At 52.7% G+C, this 21864-nt stretch overlaps 1 protein-coding gene across 1 annotated transcript; it reads right to left on the bottom strand.

The window, feature by feature from the left end:
* Positions 1–31: 31 nt before the first annotated feature.
* Positions 32–18781, bottom strand: MMP11 (matrix metallopeptidase 11). The gene is made up of 8 exons (XM_085075916.1): positions 18500–18781; positions 9632–9882; positions 8263–8406; positions 7134–7267; positions 4139–4386; positions 3636–3849; positions 2039–2296; positions 32–1114 (listed from the first exon to the last, which is right to left on the bottom strand). The coding sequence occupies exons 1-8, from the start codon at positions 18617–18619 to the stop codon at positions 981–983; spliced, it is 1503 nt and encodes a 500-aa protein (XP_084932042.1). The 5' UTR covers positions 18620–18781; the 3' UTR covers positions 32–980.
* Positions 18782–21864: the final 3083 nt, after the last annotated feature.

Here is a 21864-nt window from a genome sequence, read left to right as displayed (position 1 = left end):
CGGCAAGGAGGGACGGCACGGCCGGCAGGGTTAGAAAAGAGGTGGATTTTTATTGTCGCGGGGCGGTACATAAATACGGACAGAGCTCCGCGCTGTGTGCGCTGCCCCGGCGGCAGCATCCCCGCCCGCTCGCCGCCGTGACTCCAGCCGGGCACCCGGGTTGGTTGGGAAGGTGAAAAGGGAAGAGACGGTTTGCAGCCCGGTGGTGTTCGGCGTGAGGCTGAGCAGACACGAGGGGTGTGCGGTGCCAGCCCGGGGGGAACGGCGGTCCGAGGGCGATCAGTGCATCTGAGCATCCCGGGATGGGAAGTTCGCCGGGATGAGCGCGGGGCAGTGTCCAGCACTGGCACCCAGCACCGTGGAGGGAGGAAGGGAGGGGCCCCTTGTCTATATACAAATCGGTACAAAATCCTAACGTATACTAGTGATACATCATCAAACCGGGAGTAGGGCTGCGGCAGGGCCCTGGCAGTCACCACGACTGCCCCGGCGAAGTGACTCTGGCAGCAGCCGCACGTCGGAGTCCTCCTCCTCCGCAGGTAGGGTCAGTGTCCTTCAAGGCCCCTGGCTGGGGCTGGGGGAGCCTTTCTCCTTGGCCAGCGTCTGGAGCAGCAAAGGGCTGGCATAGTGAGTTACGTAAACATAGGAAATGCCATTGGATCAGTTCTACAGGATGGGGTTCAGATTAATTATGAGAGCATGATTCCATCCCAGGCTGGCTTGATGGCTTTGGGGATGCTATTGCTAGGAGAGTGTGGCTGCCCTTGCCTGCAAAGAGCATGGCAGCTGCTTTTACATTGATAGCAGCTGAAGTTGGGGCTGCTGCAACTGGAGAGGGGCAAACTTTGTCACTTGTGACAGACACCTGTTGTGTCAGATGCTGAGCCTGGAAGGAAGCCAGGAATGGCAGAGAGACCCTCTGTGTGGCTGCTGGAGGTAAGGGTGATGAAAGGGGAGTGTGGAGGACACAGACACGCCCCTCATCTGAAGGAGTTGGAGGAGGGTGTACAGCTGAAGAAGTCCTGGCTGATCTGGCGTGGGTAGCCCTCCAGCACTTTCACTTGGACCGGATCGAACTTCCAGTAATCTCGGCCTCTTAGGAAATAGGCAAAACCTGTGGGTGAGAGAGGAGGGGTTAGAAGAAACAACGTTCATGGGGCTCAGAACTCTTCCCCAGCATTTTGTTCAGTTGTCACTCTGCAACACATGCAGTACTGAAAGAGAGCTGGAAGAGGTCGGAGATTTTACTTGAACCCAGGCCTTGTGGTATTCACTTTCCCTTCTCACTGTTTTAGTTTGATCAAAAGTCTAGTTTTACTTTTTGGACAGTAAACAGGATGGGGTTTATTTTATTTTCCTGCTGGGTTTAAATATGCTGTACCCTTGTACTGAGCCAACCCTGTGAGGGCAGAGGATGTCTAGGACACAGACAGGGAACTTGTGAAGACCTGCTGCAGAGTATCTGTTACTGTGGGCAAGCTGCCCTGGAATTTAGGTTCTGGAAGCAGTGAGGAGTTGTTTCACTGCATCCTCTGAGAGGAAAGAGGCACTCACCACACCTGTCATCCCAAGCATCCTGGCTGTCTCCAGTGTTTCTGTGGCACTGCCATACTGTCTTCAGCATGGGGCACATTGGGGAGGACTGATCAATACCAAAATCAGCCTGCTCATTGTTCAGCAGTCCAGGCTGAAGTGTGGGCAGTGTTTCTGTTGTCTTTTCATCACTTCCTTTGTCAGGAGCAGTAAGGGGTGGGTAGGACTCTGTGACCAGTCTTTGGTGAGATGTTTGACTTCTCTCTATCATACACTTACATATCAGTTGCTGCAACTAATGATGATGAATATTCTCACTTCCATGGGCAAAGCCTCAGTTCCCTACCCACTGGAGGGAACTGCCCCTTTACACTGTATGGCATGTGTTATGGCTGGGAAGTGTCCACTACGACCATGTGTCTAAATCTGCCCAGTTCTTCCAGCTGGGCACTGGTGTCAGATGGAGCACCCACCCCAGAGCAGGCCATGATCCTGCTGCACTGACCAAACTCATCCTGAAAAGCAGCATCGATCTCCTGTGGGACGCCGCGCCAGTCGGCCATAGCCCGGGGGTAGATGTTGTCCACCTGGCGCCTGTGAGGGTTGAAGCGCCAGTAGTTGCCTCCACTGAAGATGTAGATCTTGTTCTTCTCAGCCCCCCACACCAGAGCTGCCTGCACAGGGGATGCAGGGAGGCCCAGCTCCACGATCGGCGTGGGACCAGATACCCGTCTCTCGCCATCATAAATCCAGTATTTAGAATCTATCAAGGAGACAGAAAAGGGAGACAAGAGGTCAGAAACTCTTTGGTGTCTGATCATTCAGCAGTGAATGGTGCCACTGGAGCTGATGCCTTGGCAGAGCTCCTAGGGGAAGCTGTGCCTGCGAGGCAAAAACCCCCCCAGTGTAATGGACATTGCCACTGTTGTGTGTCCAAAATGCTGTCAATGTGTTGACATCCCACCTCAGCCAAGCCTGGTGGGCGTTGGTGGGGGACAGAGAGGTCCATTTCAGCAGCATTTTTCTCTGTTTGTGGAAGTTATAAAAGACTTGGCTGGAGGGACCTGGAGCCTCTACCCTGCAACCTCAGCACTTGGAAAACATGTAGGCATGCACAGGCACAAAGGGGGCATGTGGCTGGAAAGGAGTGAGCTGCAGAAACCAGGAGGAATTTGCCAAGCTGATAGACTGGAAGCATAGCTCCAGATTAGATTAAAATGGGAATCTCTGTAATTAGCCTACGGCATGTAATACTTTCCCCTTATCTCATTTTAACTCACGGTAGAAGCCTGCCAATTTTAGCACTGTAAGTCCTTGTGTGCAGGTCAGTTGCTAAGTAATGTGTTTATGCAGGAGTTCTGCCTGCAGAGCCACCTGGTGTGATTTTGGTACTCAGTCTCATGGAGTGCAGACAGGGTGCACATACAATGAGTTCCCATGTCATTCTGGATCCCTGCTACTAAAGTTACACTTGGAAAGAACATTAAAGAAAACAGTGGAGCTGAAATGGGGCTTGTTGTTGGCCTTGAACTCCAGAGATGGCCAGGAGGAGGTTTCATTTTTAATCTCTGTGGTTGCTGGAGGTTGCCTGGCTCTGCACCCAGACTCCCTGTAGGCTCATAAAGTCATGGGGTACTACAGAAATTCCACATTGAGGTCTCTGAGGAGCAGAGAAAACGCTGTCCATCCCCTGAGCAGTGCCCTGGGGACACAGGCACAGGTGTTTCACAACCAGGGAAGCTGCTGGGGCTCACTTCTGGCACAGTGCTTCCCATGACAGCTGGGGAGATGGAGCAAATGTTTCCTTCTTTCTCCTCTGCCAGCAGCATTGCCAGGGCAGAGGCTCATTACAAATGTTTGTGTTCCAGGGAAGGAGATTGGGAAGTTGTGGCTGTGTTTAAAAACAAAAGTGACCCCTTATTCTCTTTTCCCTCCTCTATACCTGACAAAAGGTTTAATTAGATAAAGAAACAAATAACAAGGATCACTGGATTGCTGAGGATTTCCAGGAGATTTATTGTCCCAGGAACCTGTTGGGTCCTGACTATCCCTAAGTAATTGATCTGCATTTCTGAGCCATCTGATCACAGTCCAGCTCTTACCTTGGAAAAACCAGATATTGCCCAGAGGGTCCTCGAAGGTGGCATCGACAGAGCTGGGGATCCCCTGCCAGTGGCGAGAGGCCAGAGCTGGATAGCCGTCCTGCAGCTTTCCAGCTCGGAGCCGCCACACATAGCGGGACTTGAAGAAGAACAGCTCTCCTCGGATGGTGGATGCAGCATCAAAAGTTGTGTCACAGGCGTCGGGCTGCACAGCCTGCCAAAACATGGTGGGTCATGGGCTTGGACCTCAGGAGCCATCCTTGCCCAGGCTGGGTTCAGCCAAGGGGAAGGCCCTGTGTCCTGGCAACTGCCCAGTTTGGGTTGGGTGTGTGCTGCCCAGAGATCTCCTCCCTGCACATCCCAGTGCCAGCTGTGGGCTCTGGGCCTGGGCTAAGCAGCTTGGGTGGAAGGGGCAGACACCAATCCAGCCTGCTGCCAGCCTCCTGGTGAGGGCAGCCCCAACTGGGGTGTCAGGGAAGGGCACAGACAAGCCATTCACTCACCTCCACATTGGTGATCTCATTTGTTTCGAGGTCTGGCTGGGGCAGCTCTGCTGGCTGAGTTGGGGTTGGGTCAGGATCCAGTGAGGGTTTCCCATAGAGGTATTGGATACCTTGCTTGTCGTCCTCGCTCAGGCTTAGCGGGTAGCGGAAGATGTAGAAAGGAGACATCAGTGACTTGGAGACAGCTGTGTGCTGCAGGCCCAGGACATGGCCAAACTCATGAGCAGCCACTTGCAGAAGGTCAGTGCCTGCAGAGGGAGAAGATGGAAGATACTTTTGTCTGCTCATGTACTTTTGCCTCCTGGTCCTGTTCCTACCTCTTACCAGACACTGACAGTGCACTGGCATGTGTTGTAGGAGTCCAACAAGAGGAAAGAGATATCTACCTCCACTACCATGGTTATTCCCAGATTTTTCCTGTGTAGCCCCAAAATGTGTTTGTGGGGTTTTTTTTAAGGAGTCAAAGGGCATAATTAAGGGTTTCATTGGTTCAGGAGCACTGTGAGTCAATTCACACACTTAGGTATTAGCCTGGGCATGTTGGTAACTTGCAGTTCTTGTTGTCAGAGGCTCCTGCCATCGCATTGGCTACCAGGAGGAAAAGGGTTTTCCATGCACTTTTGGAATGGAGAAATTTGCACAGAGAAGGAAGTCTAGACCATATGTGTTGATGGTGGGGTGGTAAGGTTGGTGTTTGTCCACCCAGCCTTGCAGCAGTTGTTGGCTAGAGCTGAAGTTTAGCATGTCCCAGTTAGATCACATCCACTGTGGAAGATACTGGTGTAGGTGAGGGAACTCTCTGGGATTAACACTTGCCAATGGCTGTTGTCACACAGACAGCAGAGGGAGCTATTTATTGCTTGTTTGGGGACTGTGTCAAGAAAGTGTCACTTAGAAATAAATCCATAAAAAATGATCCAATGTCAAGGCCTGAGACTTCTTCACCAGACTTAAACAGATTTATGGAAGATCATGTTTTAGGAATACATGACCTTGGAGCATCTAAAAAAGGCGAGGGGGAAAAGTGGATTTCAGTACACAAAAATATATTGTTTGGCACATTTTGTTTAGCTTCCAAGGGGTCCTTTTTAAAGCTGATAAATTTCACTATGAGTGAAGGCTGTATGTTGACAAGTCCCAGCATATTCATTCACTTGCCTTCAGCCAGAAATCCTCCAAGCTGCAGCCCAAGTGATGAGAACAGCAGGGATGTGAGTCAGCCAGCCTTGCTGCTCCAAGCAGGATTTCCCTACTGGCTCCAGGGGAGCAGGTCACTTCTCAGCACCAGGACCAGATGGGACAGGGGGGATACAGTGGGGAGGAATGCCTGGAAAGGGTGGAGGGGAAGGTGAGCCCCTGCCTTCCTCCACTGGCCAGCTGTACGAGGAAGCCATGAATTTGCACAGCACTGACCTGATTAAATCAACACATCTAGGTCAGCTGCGAGAGTGGGATTTCTATGCCAGTAATTTATTACAAACTTTCAGACACTTCTGTTTAGCTTGGCAGGCTCCTCACTTGATGCTTTCCAGTGTTGGCAGATCAACTGTGCTGTCAGATTCTCCAGGGGAGGTGCACAGCAGCATGGCTGAAGGAGCTGTGCTGGGCAGCATCCCTGCGTCCCTCATGGATGGTCCTCCATGTGGGGTCCTGCTTCCTGCACAGCCCTGGGGTGACCCCAGGGCATGCCTTAGCCCTCCTCACACTTCTGCTCTCCTGTCTGTAAAATGAAGCTAAGGATTTCCCTCTCACTGAGAGCTGAGTCAAGGATTTATCCATGTTTATATCGTAAAACTCTTTTCAGCATATTAAAGGACAATTAATTCCAAAGAGCTTTTACAACATTTATTTATGGATGATGGGTGTGTGGGGAATGCCATGGAACAGAGCTGGATTCTGATGGGAACTGGTGTCCATTTTCAGTTCCTGGTTTGGCCCCAACATTGTTCTATGGGAGAATGTAAGAAATTCTTCACGAACACAGCAACTCCAACAGAGGGAGAAAACCAACAGAGCTCACTGCTACCCCAAGAGCAGAAACACCTGTGCAAAGAGGTTCTGCACTCTGTGGTTCTTGCTTTGGGTCAGCATGAGCAGGGTTGGAGACATAGCAGTGCTGTGCCCCACTCAGTGAAGCTGGCCTACAGCCGAGACTGACTTTGGGGGAGCCCATTGACATGGTCAAAATTTTTGGGAAACCCCCGAGAGGTGGAGGGTTAACTTAGGCTTTGTGGTAATTTCTTTGTCCCTGTAGATAAACTGGGGAAGGAGGAGGAGGAGCTGACCTGGGTTAATTTTGGTGAGTCTTCCAGAAACTGATGCTCTGGGCACTGATCCAGATGGTCCCATGTGGTACTGCAGTATCTCATGAGATACTGTGACACCAGACCCTGAATGCCCGAGCAAAGAGCTACCAGCTTAGATCTATTATTAGCAAAAAATTAAAAAAGAGTCTTGACTGGATGGGGTGTTGTTTATGGTCAGAGCATTCCCAGGCCACGGGGACAGAGCTCAAGGCTGGGTGGTTTCCCTTTATGGACTTGTTAGAGGGCAGATGGTGAAAAACGCATGCAGAGACTGGGACTGGGACTGTTCTTTGGAAGGCAACTGTGCCACACAGTGCCTGAGCCTCAGTTTTCCTTAATCCTTTCCCTATTTCATTTCTAATGATTCCTGCCAGTGCAGGGTGCAATTCCCAGGTGGCAGGGCACATGGCTGGGCAGAGGAGCCATCTCTCTTGCTCCCCACACAGGAGGAGCCCATGGGGCAGTCAGGGTCCTGCTGCTGGACACAGGCTCTGCTGTGGCTGAAAGATGGAAAGACCTGAATACTAACAGTAGGCTTCTAACTGGTGGGAGATGACAATGCACACCACAAAAATAGGTGTTGCCTCGCAATTTTACAGGGTCCCTGCTCACACCACAGGGGAATCATGTCCAAGCTCATTGGCAAGCATCCTGGAGCATCCACAGCTCCCCTTGAAATAGTACCATACCCAGGTTGTTCCCAATCGTCCAGGTCTCATCATAGTCAAAATGAACGTCTCCCTCCCGGTGTGTCTTGGGGAAGAATGCGTGTGCCAGGATCCCTCCGGGCCCATCAAAAGGCAAGTTGTCTCCATGCCAGTACCTGGAGGAAAAAAACATTCATCTCAGACAAAGGGCTGTGAACCTCCAGCATCACATGGCCAAAGGTGGGAGCCACTGAGAGGGGATGGCAGCTCTCATTCCCATCCTACATTCGTCCAACTGCTCCAGATCAACCTCTCAGAGCTATTCCAATTGCTGCAAACCAAGTTCTGCTTCAGAGCCGTGAGGAAGCAGCTTGGTTACACCAAGCACTGAGGAGTTTGTATGTTTTCTCAGGGGTGTTTCTCCCCTCCCCCTGTTCAGCTTCCAGCCCAGAGCTGACCATGGAGCCTAAAGAATTAAGGAGGTGACTGCTTAAGCCAAGATTAAGTTGATATTACTGAGTGGTGGGGGGCTGCAGAGGGGCAGTGAACCCAGCCAAACTCTTAGGTCCTCACTCGAGCCAAGCCACTGAAGAGTAATGAAGAAAACCCATGAGAGATGTGGCCACTTGAGAGAGCCGAGGGAGGTGAAGGCAAATACACAGCATGCAAATCACATCACTGCTTGGACAGTCTCCACTGCCTTCATTAGTTCTGTGCAAACATGCAGCTCAGGGAAGTCTTTGCCCCAGTGCGTATTTTGCCAAAAGGGAATTTCAGGCCAGGAGCCAAGATTCACTTAACCAAGAAACTATATTTGTCTTTAGGCAGACAGTTACGTTGTTCAGTCAAGGGACAGGATGGAGGACCTGAAGATGGAAAGTCAAAACAAATGCTTAAGAAAACAGCCTGTGGGCAGAGAAACATAAATGTACCAGGAAAATTAATGAATGATCAGTAACGGTGCTGTGCACAGCCAGTGTGGAACAGCTGCACTTACACTAAGCAGCCCACAACTGACACAAAACCAACAAATCCAAAAAGTTCCCAGTATCTGAAAGCAGAAATATGAGCCTCCATTTAAGTGCCTAAGTTGTGTGCTGGCAGATCTCTGCTCTGGTTACAGCACTGCTCCTCTGGCTGGGATGATGGTGCTGCTGCCCACCGTGCTCACCTTGTGAAATCGATGACAATGTCAGCCCGTCCCTCCTGCACCTCAGTAAAGGTCAGCGGGGTCACATCACTCCAGACTTTCAAAGCTTCCTCAATGGTCCTTCTCACTTTAGCTTTTACAAGTTGCCATGGGAATCTGATAATTCTGGAAGACAACAGACACTGGATGAGGAGAGCATCGGCTGCTATCCCATGGACAGGGCTGTCACAAAGACACCAGTTCTAAAACCAACATCACTAGGGCTGCCACTCTCAGCACCAGAACATCTCCAATCCATACATGCACTGCTCCAGCACCCTCTACCAAGCAACATGTGCAGCAGATAAATCCCATCAGTGTTGAAACCCTCTGGCTGGTGGGCCAGAGGTGAGACCCTGGAGAATTTTGCAGATTCTGCATTGTTCTGAAGCGCCACAGCACTCCCCAGTTCTGTCCCCTATAGGGCCACCACCACAGAGATTCCTGGGAGTGGTGTGATGTGATTTCTTCTCCTCAATCTCTGCATTTTTTGCCCCTGGAAACTTGGCGTCACTCAGGAGTCGCTCCCATTTCCTCCAATAACAAGAGCAGACTGAAAGGTCTGCCACAGAGGGAAGTTTCTTTCCCTTCCATTAACAGTGTTGCTGTATGTAAGTCTCTGCTGTGTTTCTTTCTTTAAAACTATTGACCAAAAAAAAAAAAAAGGAGTAAGACTTCCTGTCATCTACAGCCTCCTAATGGTATGAGGAACTGTCTCCTTATTGGATTAAGCAAAAGATGATTTACATGCTGTCAAGGTCCATATGACTGTTCTCACTTCTCCCTTCATACCCCTGAGGGCAGCTAGGGAGGCAGCACAACCCTACGCCAGCTTGTTGAGTAGACTCACAGCTGAGAATGTGTGGGGTGATTTGGGCAAAACTTTACACTGAAGTTGTGTTTATGGGACCATCAATAACAGCTGAATAAAAAGATCTTTTTAAAATAAACTGTGAGGTGAGCCCCCCTCAGGGTGGCTGTGGGGGCAAAGGCACAGCAGGAGAGAGCTGGTGGTAGAGGCTCAGCTCAGCACATGCGAGGGAAGTGACTGTGTGTGCCCAGGGGTGTTGGTGCAGGACTGACCGAGGGCTGATGCAATGGCTGTGCACAATGGGCTCGGGCAGGGCTGGGTGGGCAGCTGTGTTTATAGAGTGTGTGTGCGAGGGGATGTGCATGAGGGGATGTGGAGCTGCTGGGGACAAGCCTGCTGTGGTTCAGCATGTGGCTCCCCTGCCTGCCCGGCAGCTTTCATGGTCACACCACAGAGTGCCGCTCTCCAGGGAACATCAGATGGAGAGGTTTGGGGAGGGAGAAGCAAACCAGCCTGACTGCCATTTCAGGCCTCTCTTACTTGTAGGTGAGATTGGTCTTGTCCCAGCGTCCACCGGAGAGGACAAACCGCTTCTGCCGGTTCCGCCCGTTCTGGCCGTCCGTCAGCACCGGCAGGTCCGGCACGCCGCAGCGGGGAGGGTTCCAGCGAGCCACCTGCCCAGCTGCACCCACGGGGAAGCCCTTGGCAGGCACACCGGTGCCCACAGCGTTCACCAAGGCAGACAGCCAAGGAGCCTGCTCCTTCCAGGTGTGATGCTTTCGAGACGCGTCCTAAAAGGCAAAAGCAAACCCATGACTTCAGTGTCGGGGAAGACACTTCCTGATGAAGCGTGGTGTACAGCTGCCCACAGCAGTCCTGCAGCAGTGAGTTCCACCTCTGCCTGGGGCTGCTTCCCCACTGCTGCTGCACAAACTAGTCTCCACAACCATGCTGTGTTCCCTGGGCTCTGCTGCTCTGAGGCTGGGTCACACCTGGGAGGCACTGTGTCATGCCATGGCACCCCCTAAGCACTGGGCTATTTTTGGTCCACATTTCCTTGGCAGCTGGCCTGCAGGAAATACTTTTGCGAGCTGTGGATGAGAACCAGACCCTTCAAGTATAAAACAAATCACTAGGGAATAAATTCTCCCCCTTTGCCCTACATCCTTTATTCCCTCCTGGCCCCGGGTGGAGGTGATACTAATGGGAGGAAGTCTTTAGTCTGCAGCACACAGTTGTGCTCCCTGTTGTCACTTATGTGGTATCCCCTTGCTGTCCTGGCACTGTGGGCAGCCTCTCAGCATGCCCAGGGGACATGGAAAGCTGCAGAGCAGGACACAGGGATCTCGGAGGGTGACAGCCCAGCCCATGGGGCAGAGAGCAGCAGTGACTGTCCCTGCAGCTCCTATCACTGACTGAGGGAGGGACTGCACCATATCCTCTTGCCTCACTGCACCTGTGATTCTGCTTGAGATAAGATCTCCTGGGCTCTCCCACACTCAGTTGGGAAAGCAAGGTTTCTCTTCACAACATTAATTAATGCTAGTTAGCTGGCTTCCACTGGTTTCCCACCTGACAGAAGGATTATAATGCCACCATGGAACATGACCCAGGTGTCATCTCCAACCTGCTGTGAGGAATGTGGGGTGAGATGTGCTTGGTCCATGTCTCTGAGCTGCAGAGGGCCAAACACAGATTTTTTTTTTTTTACCTGATTTTGTGCAGCAAATTTAAAGGTGTTTGAGCAGGGCAAGGAGCTGAAATGCAGCAGTGGTTCATGTCTACTTGGGCAGGTAGACTCTGACCCACAGGGCTCCAGATGGAGGACCTGAACTTTAGGGGTGCTCTTTCTTCCCCTGCAAAGAGCTGCCTTCTTCCAGGCCAGCTTTCCTGGCTGCCCTGCCAGGGACACAAAGGTCAGGATGGCACAGTGCCAGAGCTGCCATGATGCTGTGTAATCTGCGTGCTGCCACCACTCTTTTCCCTACAATGAGCCCATTCATGCAGGCTGGAATGAAGTGTGAAGACCTTGGCATTAATTACGCTACTGAGCTCCCAGCTCTGCAGTGGCCCTGTGCCTCTGAGTGATGCACAGATGGACAGGGGAGCCAGGGAGGTCACACAAGATGCAGTTTAGGTGTCTGCACATCACTTCAGGCTTTTCGTGTGTCTGTCACCACTCTAGCCTGCTAGCTTGTCCTCCCCAGATAAAAGACACCCTTGGTGGCTTGGCACCTGCTAGCCTTTGCCTTAGAACCACCCATACAGTCCTGGTGCCCACAGGAACAGCACCAGCAACACATGCAAAGAGAGAAAGCCTTTTTACATCCTGAACAGCAAAGCCTATCCAAGCCACCAGCCATGGCACTGAGCATCCATTCAGTGCTTCAATGGGAGGAGGGAGTATGGGCTGGCCTGTCCCAGAGGAGTCTGCACTGGGCTGCTCCTGCTGAACGCTGGAGCCCTGCCAGGTTGGAGGTACCTGTCTGTCTAAGAGGAGCTCTCTGAGAGCCACCTGGCACCCTGCCTGGGCTGGCAGCTACTGCCTGCAAAGGACAGCTGGCAGGAGAATCTGACAAAGTTCATGTTCTGGCCAACATCTTGCTCCCAGCCCCGATGACATCGAAGCACACAATGGCACCTGTGTCACCAAAGCCCAGCCTGGAGGACCGCTTGGCCCCTTGCTCCTTGGTGCATTCAGGAGCATCCACGACCACCAGAGGCAGATTCTGCCACCTGAGGACTTGGGGTGATGAATGCATCTGGTTTTCCAAGGCCAGGAAGTGCAGGAGCTAGGAGCACTGGGAAACCCTCAAGAATTGCCCAGGTAGGTGAGTGGGCTGAGGCTGACCCAGATGGCCTTACTCCTGTTTTTTGGTCTTGACAACACTACACACATCCCTTTCTTGGGAAGACCAGTTGCTTTACAGGCTGGGGGCACTGGCATAAACTGGAGATTATCACTCTCCTTCGACCAGGGGTAGAGAGGGAAGAAACTGCCTGTTTCCTTCTTGCCCCAAGGAATCCCATGTTCAGAAGCAGACTGGGGTAGCTTTTTTCTCCCTTCTTTGATTAGCTCAAGGCCACTGCTATGAATGCCAGCTTTCCAAACCCCATTTAGCCTTTCCAGTACCCTCCCTGCTCCTCCTGCCCTTTGCAGAGACCTGGTCCTGGAAGGGTCCTGTGAATGGCTCTGGGTGGAGGCAGGAGGTAAGACCTGCCCTGCTGCCCTGTGTGTGCCCCTGGACAAACAGTAACTCTCTCCCTGTCGTCACTGCACTGACATTAGGACCATGGCAGGAAAGGGCTGGAAAATGCCACTGCAGGCGCAGCCGGCAAGGGGAAATGTGACAGGCAGAAACCACTTGCCAAACAATGCTCAGGGGAATCTCAGGCTGGAGATCTTGGTCTCCTTAGCTGGACACACCTTGCTGCAGGCACTTCCCAGGGATTAGATATTGTGTCTGCTTGTTTAAGGTTGAATCCTTCCCACCCAGTGCTGAGCCCACCCTCTCCTGGGCAGATCCTGCTTTGTTCTCTGAGCTGTGGTAGCCTTGGCTGTATTGCTTAGGGGTTCACTTAGGGCTGTGCTGCTGCTGAAGCTACTACAGACCTGTGAGGAAAGAGTGAGGAGGGCACTGACTGCTCTGTACCTATCAGGGCATCCCCACATGTCCCATCCCACCAGCAGAGGGGAAGGATTACTGAATACAAAGGCAAAGGAAAAACCCTGCAACTCAGGGCAGGGTTCATCCCAGCAGAGTGCAAAACAGATCTGAGCCTCTGTCTGAGTATGTACAGCCACTTGTGCTGCTCTTCCTTACATAACCCACAGTTGGGATGGCTGCTGGGCATGGGAACAGCTGGTTTGTAGTCAAGGAGGAGCCAGGGCTTTGCAATAGAGACTGATCACTAAAATGTGAGCACAGCACAAGCACAGAGAGGATTCCAGGCCTGAAACCAAGGGTTGAGGGTAGTGAGGACAGCAGAGGAGAAAAGCTGTACACAAAAAGGGCTGTGCTGCAGGCTGGTCACAGCTCCTCACAAAGAACATGCCTCTTCCTGCAGCCTTGTGACTGAAAGGCTGAGGGGAAACAGGAGGGAATGGACAGATCCCATGGGACAGCAGAAACCACAGCGGAGGTACAGGCTGCCCACTCAGTTCCTCACAGCTTTATCAGCCTTGAAGTGCTGTGATACAACAGCCATCACCTCTGGGTCTGCTGGGGCCAGATGAACACCAGCCAAGCTTCCCAGGAAGTGTTCCAGCCATCCCAAGGAGCCAGGAGCATCTTTAACCTCATTGTGTTGGGCAGCACTCACCCTCCAGAGCTCCCAGGAGCAGCAGCCAAAGCAGCACAGCTACAGTGAAGTATCAGCAACACCATGTCTAAACAGGCACAAAAGTGAGGCTGGTGCCTGGTACTGACAACCCCACAGCTCTCCTCTGCCTGCCCTGAACTTAAACTTGTGTCCTCTGTTATGTAGTTAATTACCTGGGCTCCTGGCTGCTTCTACAGCATGGACATGAAAGGAGACCCCTCTCCCTGTCAGACAGGAGTGACTGGACAAGTTACAACATGAATCCCATCAGTCTTGGATACTTCCATGGTCACTGGGGCTGTTTCCTCTTATGTTGGGGAATGAGCTCATGGATTCTCTTCAGTTCCCTATCCCTTCTGCTGCCGCTTTTCCATTGCTTCTGTTTCTGCCTTCTCCTTTTGTTACTCAGAGTGTTTGTCAAGGCCCTGGTGTTTGCCGCCTCTCTGGCTAGTAGCATTATCCTCCTACCTACAAATCTGCACCTCAGAGCACTCCTGCCCTTATTTCAGTGGGGAAGGACAGCAGAGATGCTTTCTCCTGCAGTTCTCATGTAAGACCATTTTCTCACCCCATTTGTGTCCAATGTGGGGTGGCTATGCCCCACAAGGCCTCTGCACCCCCTTAACAGCAATGTTTCTGCCTGAGATCAGCACTGTTATCCTGATGCACAGGGTACCATAGGTGGCTTTTTGTCCAGCCTGCCTCAGCCCAGCATGGATTTGCAGGGGCTGGATTTGAAAGTGCAGCTACAGCTGATGGTTAATGGTAAAACTGGAACCAGCTTCCTTCTAGTCAGGTTGTGTCCCAGGAGCAGACTGGGCTCAGAAGGTGCTAAGGCTGCAGCTGAAATTTCATGGCAGAAACAGATGGTTGTGGTCTGGTCTGGTCTAAGCCTCAGCTAAGTGTGCTCCTGGTCAAGGCACTGTTAGTGAAAACAACACCTAGGCAAAGTCACCAGATTTATCAATCCTACTTACCCCAGAGCAAGGCAGAGTCTCCCAACCCCTCTATAAATTCTTTGCTTACACAAAATACTTCTGCTACAGGACTGGCTCCTTCATGCTGGGCTGCAGCCCAGTTGCACTGCAGACAGAGCCAGGGAGAACACAAAGGCTGAGGCCAAACAGGAGCTGCTGCAGTGCCTGGCCGTGCATACACAGTTGGATGTTCCTCTCCACTCACTTCCCATGCTCTATGGCACCATCCAGCACTACCTCCCAGGGCCTGACAGTTTGTTTCCGGATTACTTGGTGCTAGTTGTTGTTGGCAATGAGAAAGGAAAATGTTTATTTTTCCTAAGCAACGTGGAGCATGAAACATTATGGACTGCAGATGTTTATGCCCACAGACAGAATGAGAAGAACCAGGCTTTGGTGTAACAAGAGAAAGCAAATGAATAAACACTGTGGGACTATTTTTATTATCAGACATTTTAATTATGTGACAGTTTGTGAGACCATTCCATCAACAACACCACAACCAAACTGCTAGTGTCACCCAAGCAACAGTTTGCCAGAAACAGCAGTACTTCCAGAGCAAACAAGACCCAGGATGCTGAGATAGCAAAAGGTTTCAAGAGCCCTTAATCTGATGACCTAGAAACCCCCTTGAAATGAAGAAACCACTTTAGGATGTGGCACAGTCCTGTCAGGGGAGGAACGGGGTTGAGATGTTTTGTTCATTGTGCAGTTACATCCAAGCTAAGGGGAGCCATGAGCTATCAGTGCCTCTCTCCTGCCCAAATCCACTAAGAGGAAGAAGTCTGGTCACCTGTCTGTCCTTGCTGGGACTCACCTATCTGCACCAGGATCTCAGTGAACCTCAAAATATGTCTGTGGCCCTTAATGAACCCCTGAAGTGATCTGCTTTTCATTTTGCTGGGCAGCTATGTGCAGACTCAGCAGTACTTCCATTCATGTTACAGGCTGAGCCATCCCCAGTGCAAGAATACCCAGGAACCCTTCATTTACCTGTCTCTATATTTGGGATTAGTAGGAAAGAGCTACTTAGTAGGAGAAAGTAGGACCAGCATCTCTGCAGGACAATTTTCCACAGAAGATTCTTTTCAAACAACTCCTACACAGTGCATCTCTTCTGAAGAGCCCCACAAGTTACGGTGCCAGGGCAGGATAAGTGTAAGGGAAGCAAGTGCAACATAAACTGGAGACAAAAATCTTCCCCAGACTGCTTCTCTCCTCCCCACTCTCCTCTCCCTCCCCAGTCTGCTTTGCCAGCTGCACCCCCAAGTCTTGCCACACTGCAGGGTGTGCGTGCTTGCTGCATGTGGAAGCACAAACACAACAAACCCGCTGCAGAATAACTACTTACATGTGTCTTGAGTCTCTCCCAGAGCAGAAGATAAACATGCCTAAAATTACCCCAACACTGAGTGCAGGATTTAAATAGCCAAACCAAAGAGTGCAAATCAAACCCTTCCTGTGGGAGCTGCCTGAGCCTGGAGCGAGGCAGGCAGGGGCTGCAGAGAAGGCTGAGCCCTGCTTACAGCAGGGAACCTGCTGTGTTCAGGGTTGGAGCTGCAGGACCCCTGATGGATTCTGTTGGTAGCTGGGAGGGTGCCCACCACTTCTCCACAGAGAGAGACCTTCTGAGCAAGTGGACTGACTCTGATTTCCCAGGGGAGCCGAAAGCAATGCAGGAATTCAGTGTCTGCGCGTGCACAGCCCCGAGGACTGCAGATCTTTTGTTCTCAAGTTTTACAGTGGACACCAGACACAGCCTTTATTCTGCTCTCAGTTTTCTCTTTCTTTCTTTAGGCATTAATATAAAAGTGAAGGAGAGGTACAGGGTTTGCCTCAAACAACACATGTCCTTCTGCAACTTGCCCTATAGCCTGGCTTTAAAATTAATCTTAGCCCTTGATTCCCACTCCCTGCCCCCAGTTATTGTCTATGTGACTCACTATTGGAGCACAAATAGCCATGGTGCAGCACAGTCCTGCACCTAGGACTGTTCTTGCCCACCCGATGTACTAGCACAGCTTGAGGAAGTCCTGTGGGCTGTCTCATAGGAGTGTGAATGTCTTTTCCCAGCTCAACCCCTTGGCTCCTTTCTCATTCATCACCTGACAGCAAAAGGTGCCCAGACAGGAAATTAGCTGCTGTCAGACATTAGGGAAACATCCCTTTGTGTGGCAGACTCAGAGCAGTCAGAGAAGGGAACACGTGATGGTGTGGCACGGTTCTCTGTAAGAGAATGGCTGAGGCCACAGGCTTCTGTCAGCCCAGCAGTCCCACCTCAGCTGTCCTGCGCTGACATGTGTTCCCCAGCCGGGAGAGGAACAGGGTGCACTGCTGCCAATTTACATCACATGTGAGATCCAACCCCCAGGTAAAACTGGCTTCACCTCAGAGGCAGCAGAATAACCTTCAGAAGCCTTGACACCAGAAAAGGGCAGCTATTTGGGATGACAGAAATGCTGCTTGAAATCATCTGTCCATTTCCAAGCCCAAACCAATGCAGCCACCACCTCTGCAAAGACTGAGTGAAATACATTGATCTGAAGCCCCAAGCCCCTCACATGGCTGCTCAAACAGACAAGAACAAAGTATTCCTGAACAAAGCATACCTGTAGAAGTATCACCTGGAGTCACTCCAGCCAAGAGGAAAGTATTAGCACTCACCATGCAGAGCATTAGCCTAAGATAAGGAAGAAATCATCTCTCAGTTGGCAGACTGCCAACTGGAGGACCTTCTTCTGGAACCAGGGGTCTGAGCAGACTGTGAGCCCTGCACTAACTCTGTGCTCTTCAGCAATTTGGTGTACTCCCCACTTCAAGGGGTACTGGCCAAGTCAGATGAGCCCCTGCAACCTCTGCAGTCAGCAGCTGTGAGCACTGGCAAAAGGAGATGAACAGTGACATGGCAGCTGGACTGGGCTTGTGCTCAGATTGTGTGAAACCCAGGCTGGCTCTCCCTTCCCCCAGGATCCAACACAGGTCCTTGCTGGCAGCAAGACTAAGACCAGAGGCTGTGCAGGTTCCTCCAGGAGGAGCAGCTTCTCAGCTTGCATACGGGCAGAGCAGAGCATGAGGCACCTGCCAGCCCAGCCCATGTCTCACAGCAACCAGTGGTTTCCAGATTTATGCAGGTGGAGCTCTGCCCTCCCAGTCCACCACTTGCTGCACTCTGATGGGACTGAAGTCCGCAGAGCAGTGTCATTACTAGAGTGCAGAGTGCCACCAGCGAGTGCTTGGCCTCACCTTCCTCAGAGGCAGAGCGGAGCCAAGCTCATTTGGAATAATGCAAGCACTTTGGGGGCCAAGGCTGCTCTGTGCCAAGTCCCAGCCCACAGCATATTTAGCAGCCAAGTTAGAAAGTACTCAGATGACAAAGTGATAATAAAACCATCGACAGAACCTGAACTAATCCCCTTTGGCTGCTACTGGGCATTTACTCTGTTATTATTTTATGTCACACCAGCGAAGCGCATGTCTATAATAACCCAATTACACACGCACACATTCCCAGCACAAGGAGCTCTCTGTCTTCTCCCGTCCCCCAAATCCCTCGCACGCCGCTGCTCTTCTCTGGCAGCCGCAGTCCCTGCTGCTCGCAGCTCCATTCCAGGTGCTGGGATCGGGCAGGCATGTGCAGGAAGAAAGAGCCCTGCTGCTCCTCTCCTGCCTGCGCCTTTGATTCATCCCTTTAGTCTCGTCTCCCCGTAACACTTCTCGGAACTGCCAGCACAGCGTGCAGGGGGTGTTTGAGCCGCAGCGAGTGCTCTGCTGCCTGTAAAGCACGGGGAATGCCGCGCCCTCTCCTAAACTCTCCTTGTCCCGGTCCCCGTTTTTCCCTCGGGAGCACAGCTGTGAAAACTCCCCAACGCCAAGAGTAGCCCGCGGAGCGGGAGGCACCGCCGGGGCACAGGCAGCCGTCCCGCGACCGGTGACTCCCGGCAGCGCTGCTGTGCCGGCATCCCGAGTGCGGCTCGGGGATGGATGGAGCGGTGGGGGGAACACGGCTCATCCAGTTCAGCGGAGGATCTGCCGGGGAGATACGGCCCTCGGGACAGCACCGGAGAGCGGCGGGGGACACGGAGGGAGGCAGCGGGTGGTCCCGACTCACCGGCTTGTGGCGGCGGGCGGGCGCGGCAGGCGCGCAGTGCAGCAGAGCGGCGGCCAGCAAGGCGGCAGCGGCGGGCAGCGGCGGGCGGGCCATGCCGGGCGGCGGAGCGGGCTCGGACATGGGGCAGAGGAGGAGGGGGGGGTCCTCGCTGAGCCTTTTATCCCCCCACCGTGGCCGCCTGCCCTCCTCCTCGCGCCTCCTCCCGCTCCTGCCTTTTGTTCTCCCCGAGCCGCGGCTGTACGGGCCGGGGGGACACGGCCCGGCGGCATCGCGGGAGGGGGGTCCCGCCCGTCCCGCCTGCTCCGCCCCACCACCCCCCGGGGGCGGAGCGGGGCGGGACCCCCCTCCCACGCCTGCCCGGCACCGGCCCCCGGCCTCTGCAACTGGGTCCTGTCTGGCTTGGGATGGCTTTAAACAGGTCCGTTTAAAGGTGTCTTTCACCTCTCCTGCCTAAGGGTACCAAGGACTTAAAAACAATCCTCTAGTTCCCATGGGGAATGGCTCATATCTGCGTTTAAATGTGTCTGCACCCCTCTTTTGCCTGGACAGGGCTCTGTTTTGCTCACTTCTTCACTCAAGCCCTTCACTCACCCTTTGCAAGAAGGCTTTCCCTGGGACGGATGCTGAGGCAGGGGAAAGAAGGGAGCAACTCCCCATTTTGTAGATGCCGAAGTTTTCTCCATCTGCTCAGCCACCTGGAGGTGGAGGCAACAATGCACAGATCTGGTTTCTTGGTTCCTGTTTCTATGGGAGAAGCCCTGGACTGTGTCAGCATCCCCTCAGCAGACTGAGTTTAGCTGAAAATCGTTTCAAGAAATGTATTGCAAATAAGAAAACTTTGATCTCCAGCTGCCCAGGCTGGTGTGCAGGGAGTGGGTAAGGCTTCCTGACATCCCGGGCTCTGTTACTGCTTTATTTGTCTGTGATCAGTTGTTCATGTTTAGTTTTATGGGAACCATACATACGATGTAAATACTGGGTACGGGAAGCAGATGTGAGAAGAAAGAGCCTGGTCTCGGCTTGGTTTGGAAGATGCTGCAGTGTTTAACTTGCAGGCTGTTAGCAAGATGTCCCTGCACTGGAGCAGCATGTTCAGCATATCCCCAAGGCCTTATTTGTAAGAGGGGATAGGGAAGTAGGGAAAAACACTTTGCACTGTGGAATTTACCCTTCTGCTCTTTTTCTGGCCGTGCCCCAGGAATGCAGAGCAGACCCTACTTTCTTGCCTTTCTCTGAGCCAGACAGCTGGGTCCCAGTGAAAAAAGCTTTCCTGCCTTTGTCTCTCTTTTCTTTAGTGTCTTTTCTTTCAATGCTAGTGTCTCTAGGAGCTCAGTGCTTTCTAGCCCATGGCAGTGGAGCCCTGGGGAAGTGGGGAGAGGCATGGGAGCAGTCTGTAAGGCAGCAACAGGCAGTTTGGCTCTTCTTAATAAAGGGAGACTTTTAAAGGGGGTATTCTGGGAAACTCAGTCCTTGCGGAGATGGAACTGCATGTGAGAACTGCTGGCTCCTGCCAAGGCACTTAACACAAAAGAAAGTGCATGGTGTGTTTGGGATTACAAATATTTCCCAGCCAAGCAAGTAGATGTTTAGTAGCAGGAAAATGGCCCGTTGGATGTTCTGGGGGCTCGTGTGCTCATCTTCTGCAGAGGGCCCTGTGTGCAGCCTGCAAAAGTTCTTTCTCCTTGTGTTCCTGTGCTGGGAGCTCTCTCAGCCACCGTTTGTCCTGTCCTTGCAGCCCTCACCCCTGCCTGTTTGCAGCTTGCTGGATGCACAGAGGCTGCTGGCAGATGAGCACAGGGCTCCCACCCCAGCCCCAGAGCGCCGACAGTCTGACATCTCTCAGCACAGGCACTGTCTGCTTGTTTTCCTGCAGCTCCTGCAGCTGCAGCCAAACTGGGGCTTCTCGTGATGGCTGCAGGAGCTCAGTGGAAGCTTTCACAGCTGAGAGGACCTGATGGTCACTGATGTTGCTGATACAGCATCCGCACACGTCACTCTTCTTGCTCAGCATCTGTTTAGGGCCTTCCAGTCCTAGCAAGTGGCAGAGCTGTCATGGGTTTTCCAAGTCCTTTGACCACAAGCATTCTCACATAGCTCTTCTCCCACTCCACGAAGGCTTTCCAACAAGGAGGGCCTTGTGAACACCTGGGCAGGCAAAGCAGCATCATAATGTGAGTCTCAACAGGAACCACCAGCTGGGGATAACTTCTCTCAACAGCCCAGCAGGTGTTAGGTGGAAAGTAGCTGTGCAAGAGGAAGAGAACAGCAGGTCTGATTCTCTGTGAGTAGCAAAGAGGTGGAATAACTCTCTCAGCCCACGGGCCACTTGGGTGTGAAACTGCTGTAAGGCACTTCGGAGTGAGAGGAGGTGGGGGAAGAGCGGTCTGATGAGAGCTAAGGAGAGAGGGGAGGGAAGTGAGAGAGAAACTGAATTTAAATGGATTAACCCTGTCTGTCCAAAGTCCTTTGTTTTCTGCCACCTCCCTGGTGTGACTTTCACAGCTGTGTTCTGTGTGGCTGGGGAGCTGGGTTTAGGTTCCCTGCAAAGTCAGCATGGAACTTTGCACCTCCTAGGCATTTCCCTGAGCATCTGGAATGGGGTCCAGGAGCCAAATCCCCAGGACAGAGAACCCCTTTTAATTTCTATTCTCTAATGTCTTTCCTCCTCTCTGTCTCTCTGTAGGAGATGACTTCATGAATTGATGTCTCCAGCATCACTGCTCAGAGGGTGACAAATGGGGATGCATCCCAACCAGCTCACACTGCAGCTCACACTGCAGCTTGCACAGTGCTGGAGCAGTTTTGGGTCCTGTGGCTTTTCCTCCCCTCTCCCGCTGCAGCCCCAGTGCTGTTGCAGCCAGCCCTGGGACTCAGCCCTGGGGTTTGGCCCCCGAGGAGCAGCTCCCTGCCGGGCCGTGGTCTCGGCAGGGCAGGGCCAGGCTGCAGCTCGGGAGAGCTCCGCCGCAGTGTTTGTTGTCTAATCATCTCCTGCCCCCGTGCCAGGAGCCGAGCGCACACAAACAGTGCCGGGCTCCGGTGAGAAGCACTGCCTGCGAGATAAGCCAGGCGAGGAAAACACATCCATCTTCACGTCTCTTGGCCTGAGATGCAGTTTCATCTGCTGGCATTTTCCTGGCGTAGGCTCAGGGCACACCACAATTCACCTGGGGAGCCAGACGCCGGGGAGCCAGCTCCCATTCCTGGCGAGAGGTGTTGGTCCTGACTGGTGCAGGGCGCGATGGTGGTGAGCAGCTGGCAGCTGAGGCCCTGTCGCTGCTCGGGGAAGGGTGCTGACCCCGGGCTGAGCCTGGTGGCAGCTGGACCGGGCCACATGTCACCAAGAGTTTGCTCACCTGAGCAACGGG

Source organism: Lichenostomus cassidix, chromosome 15 (genome assembly GCF_008360975.1).
Source record: "Lichenostomus cassidix isolate B80296 chromosome 15, HeHo_3.0, whole genome shotgun sequence".
In the NCBI taxonomy this organism is placed as follows: domain Eukaryota; kingdom Metazoa; phylum Chordata; class Aves; order Passeriformes; family Meliphagidae; genus Lichenostomus; species Lichenostomus cassidix.
The sequence above is the reverse complement of the archived record's forward strand: the minus strand, read 5'-3'. Positions and strand labels throughout refer to the sequence as shown.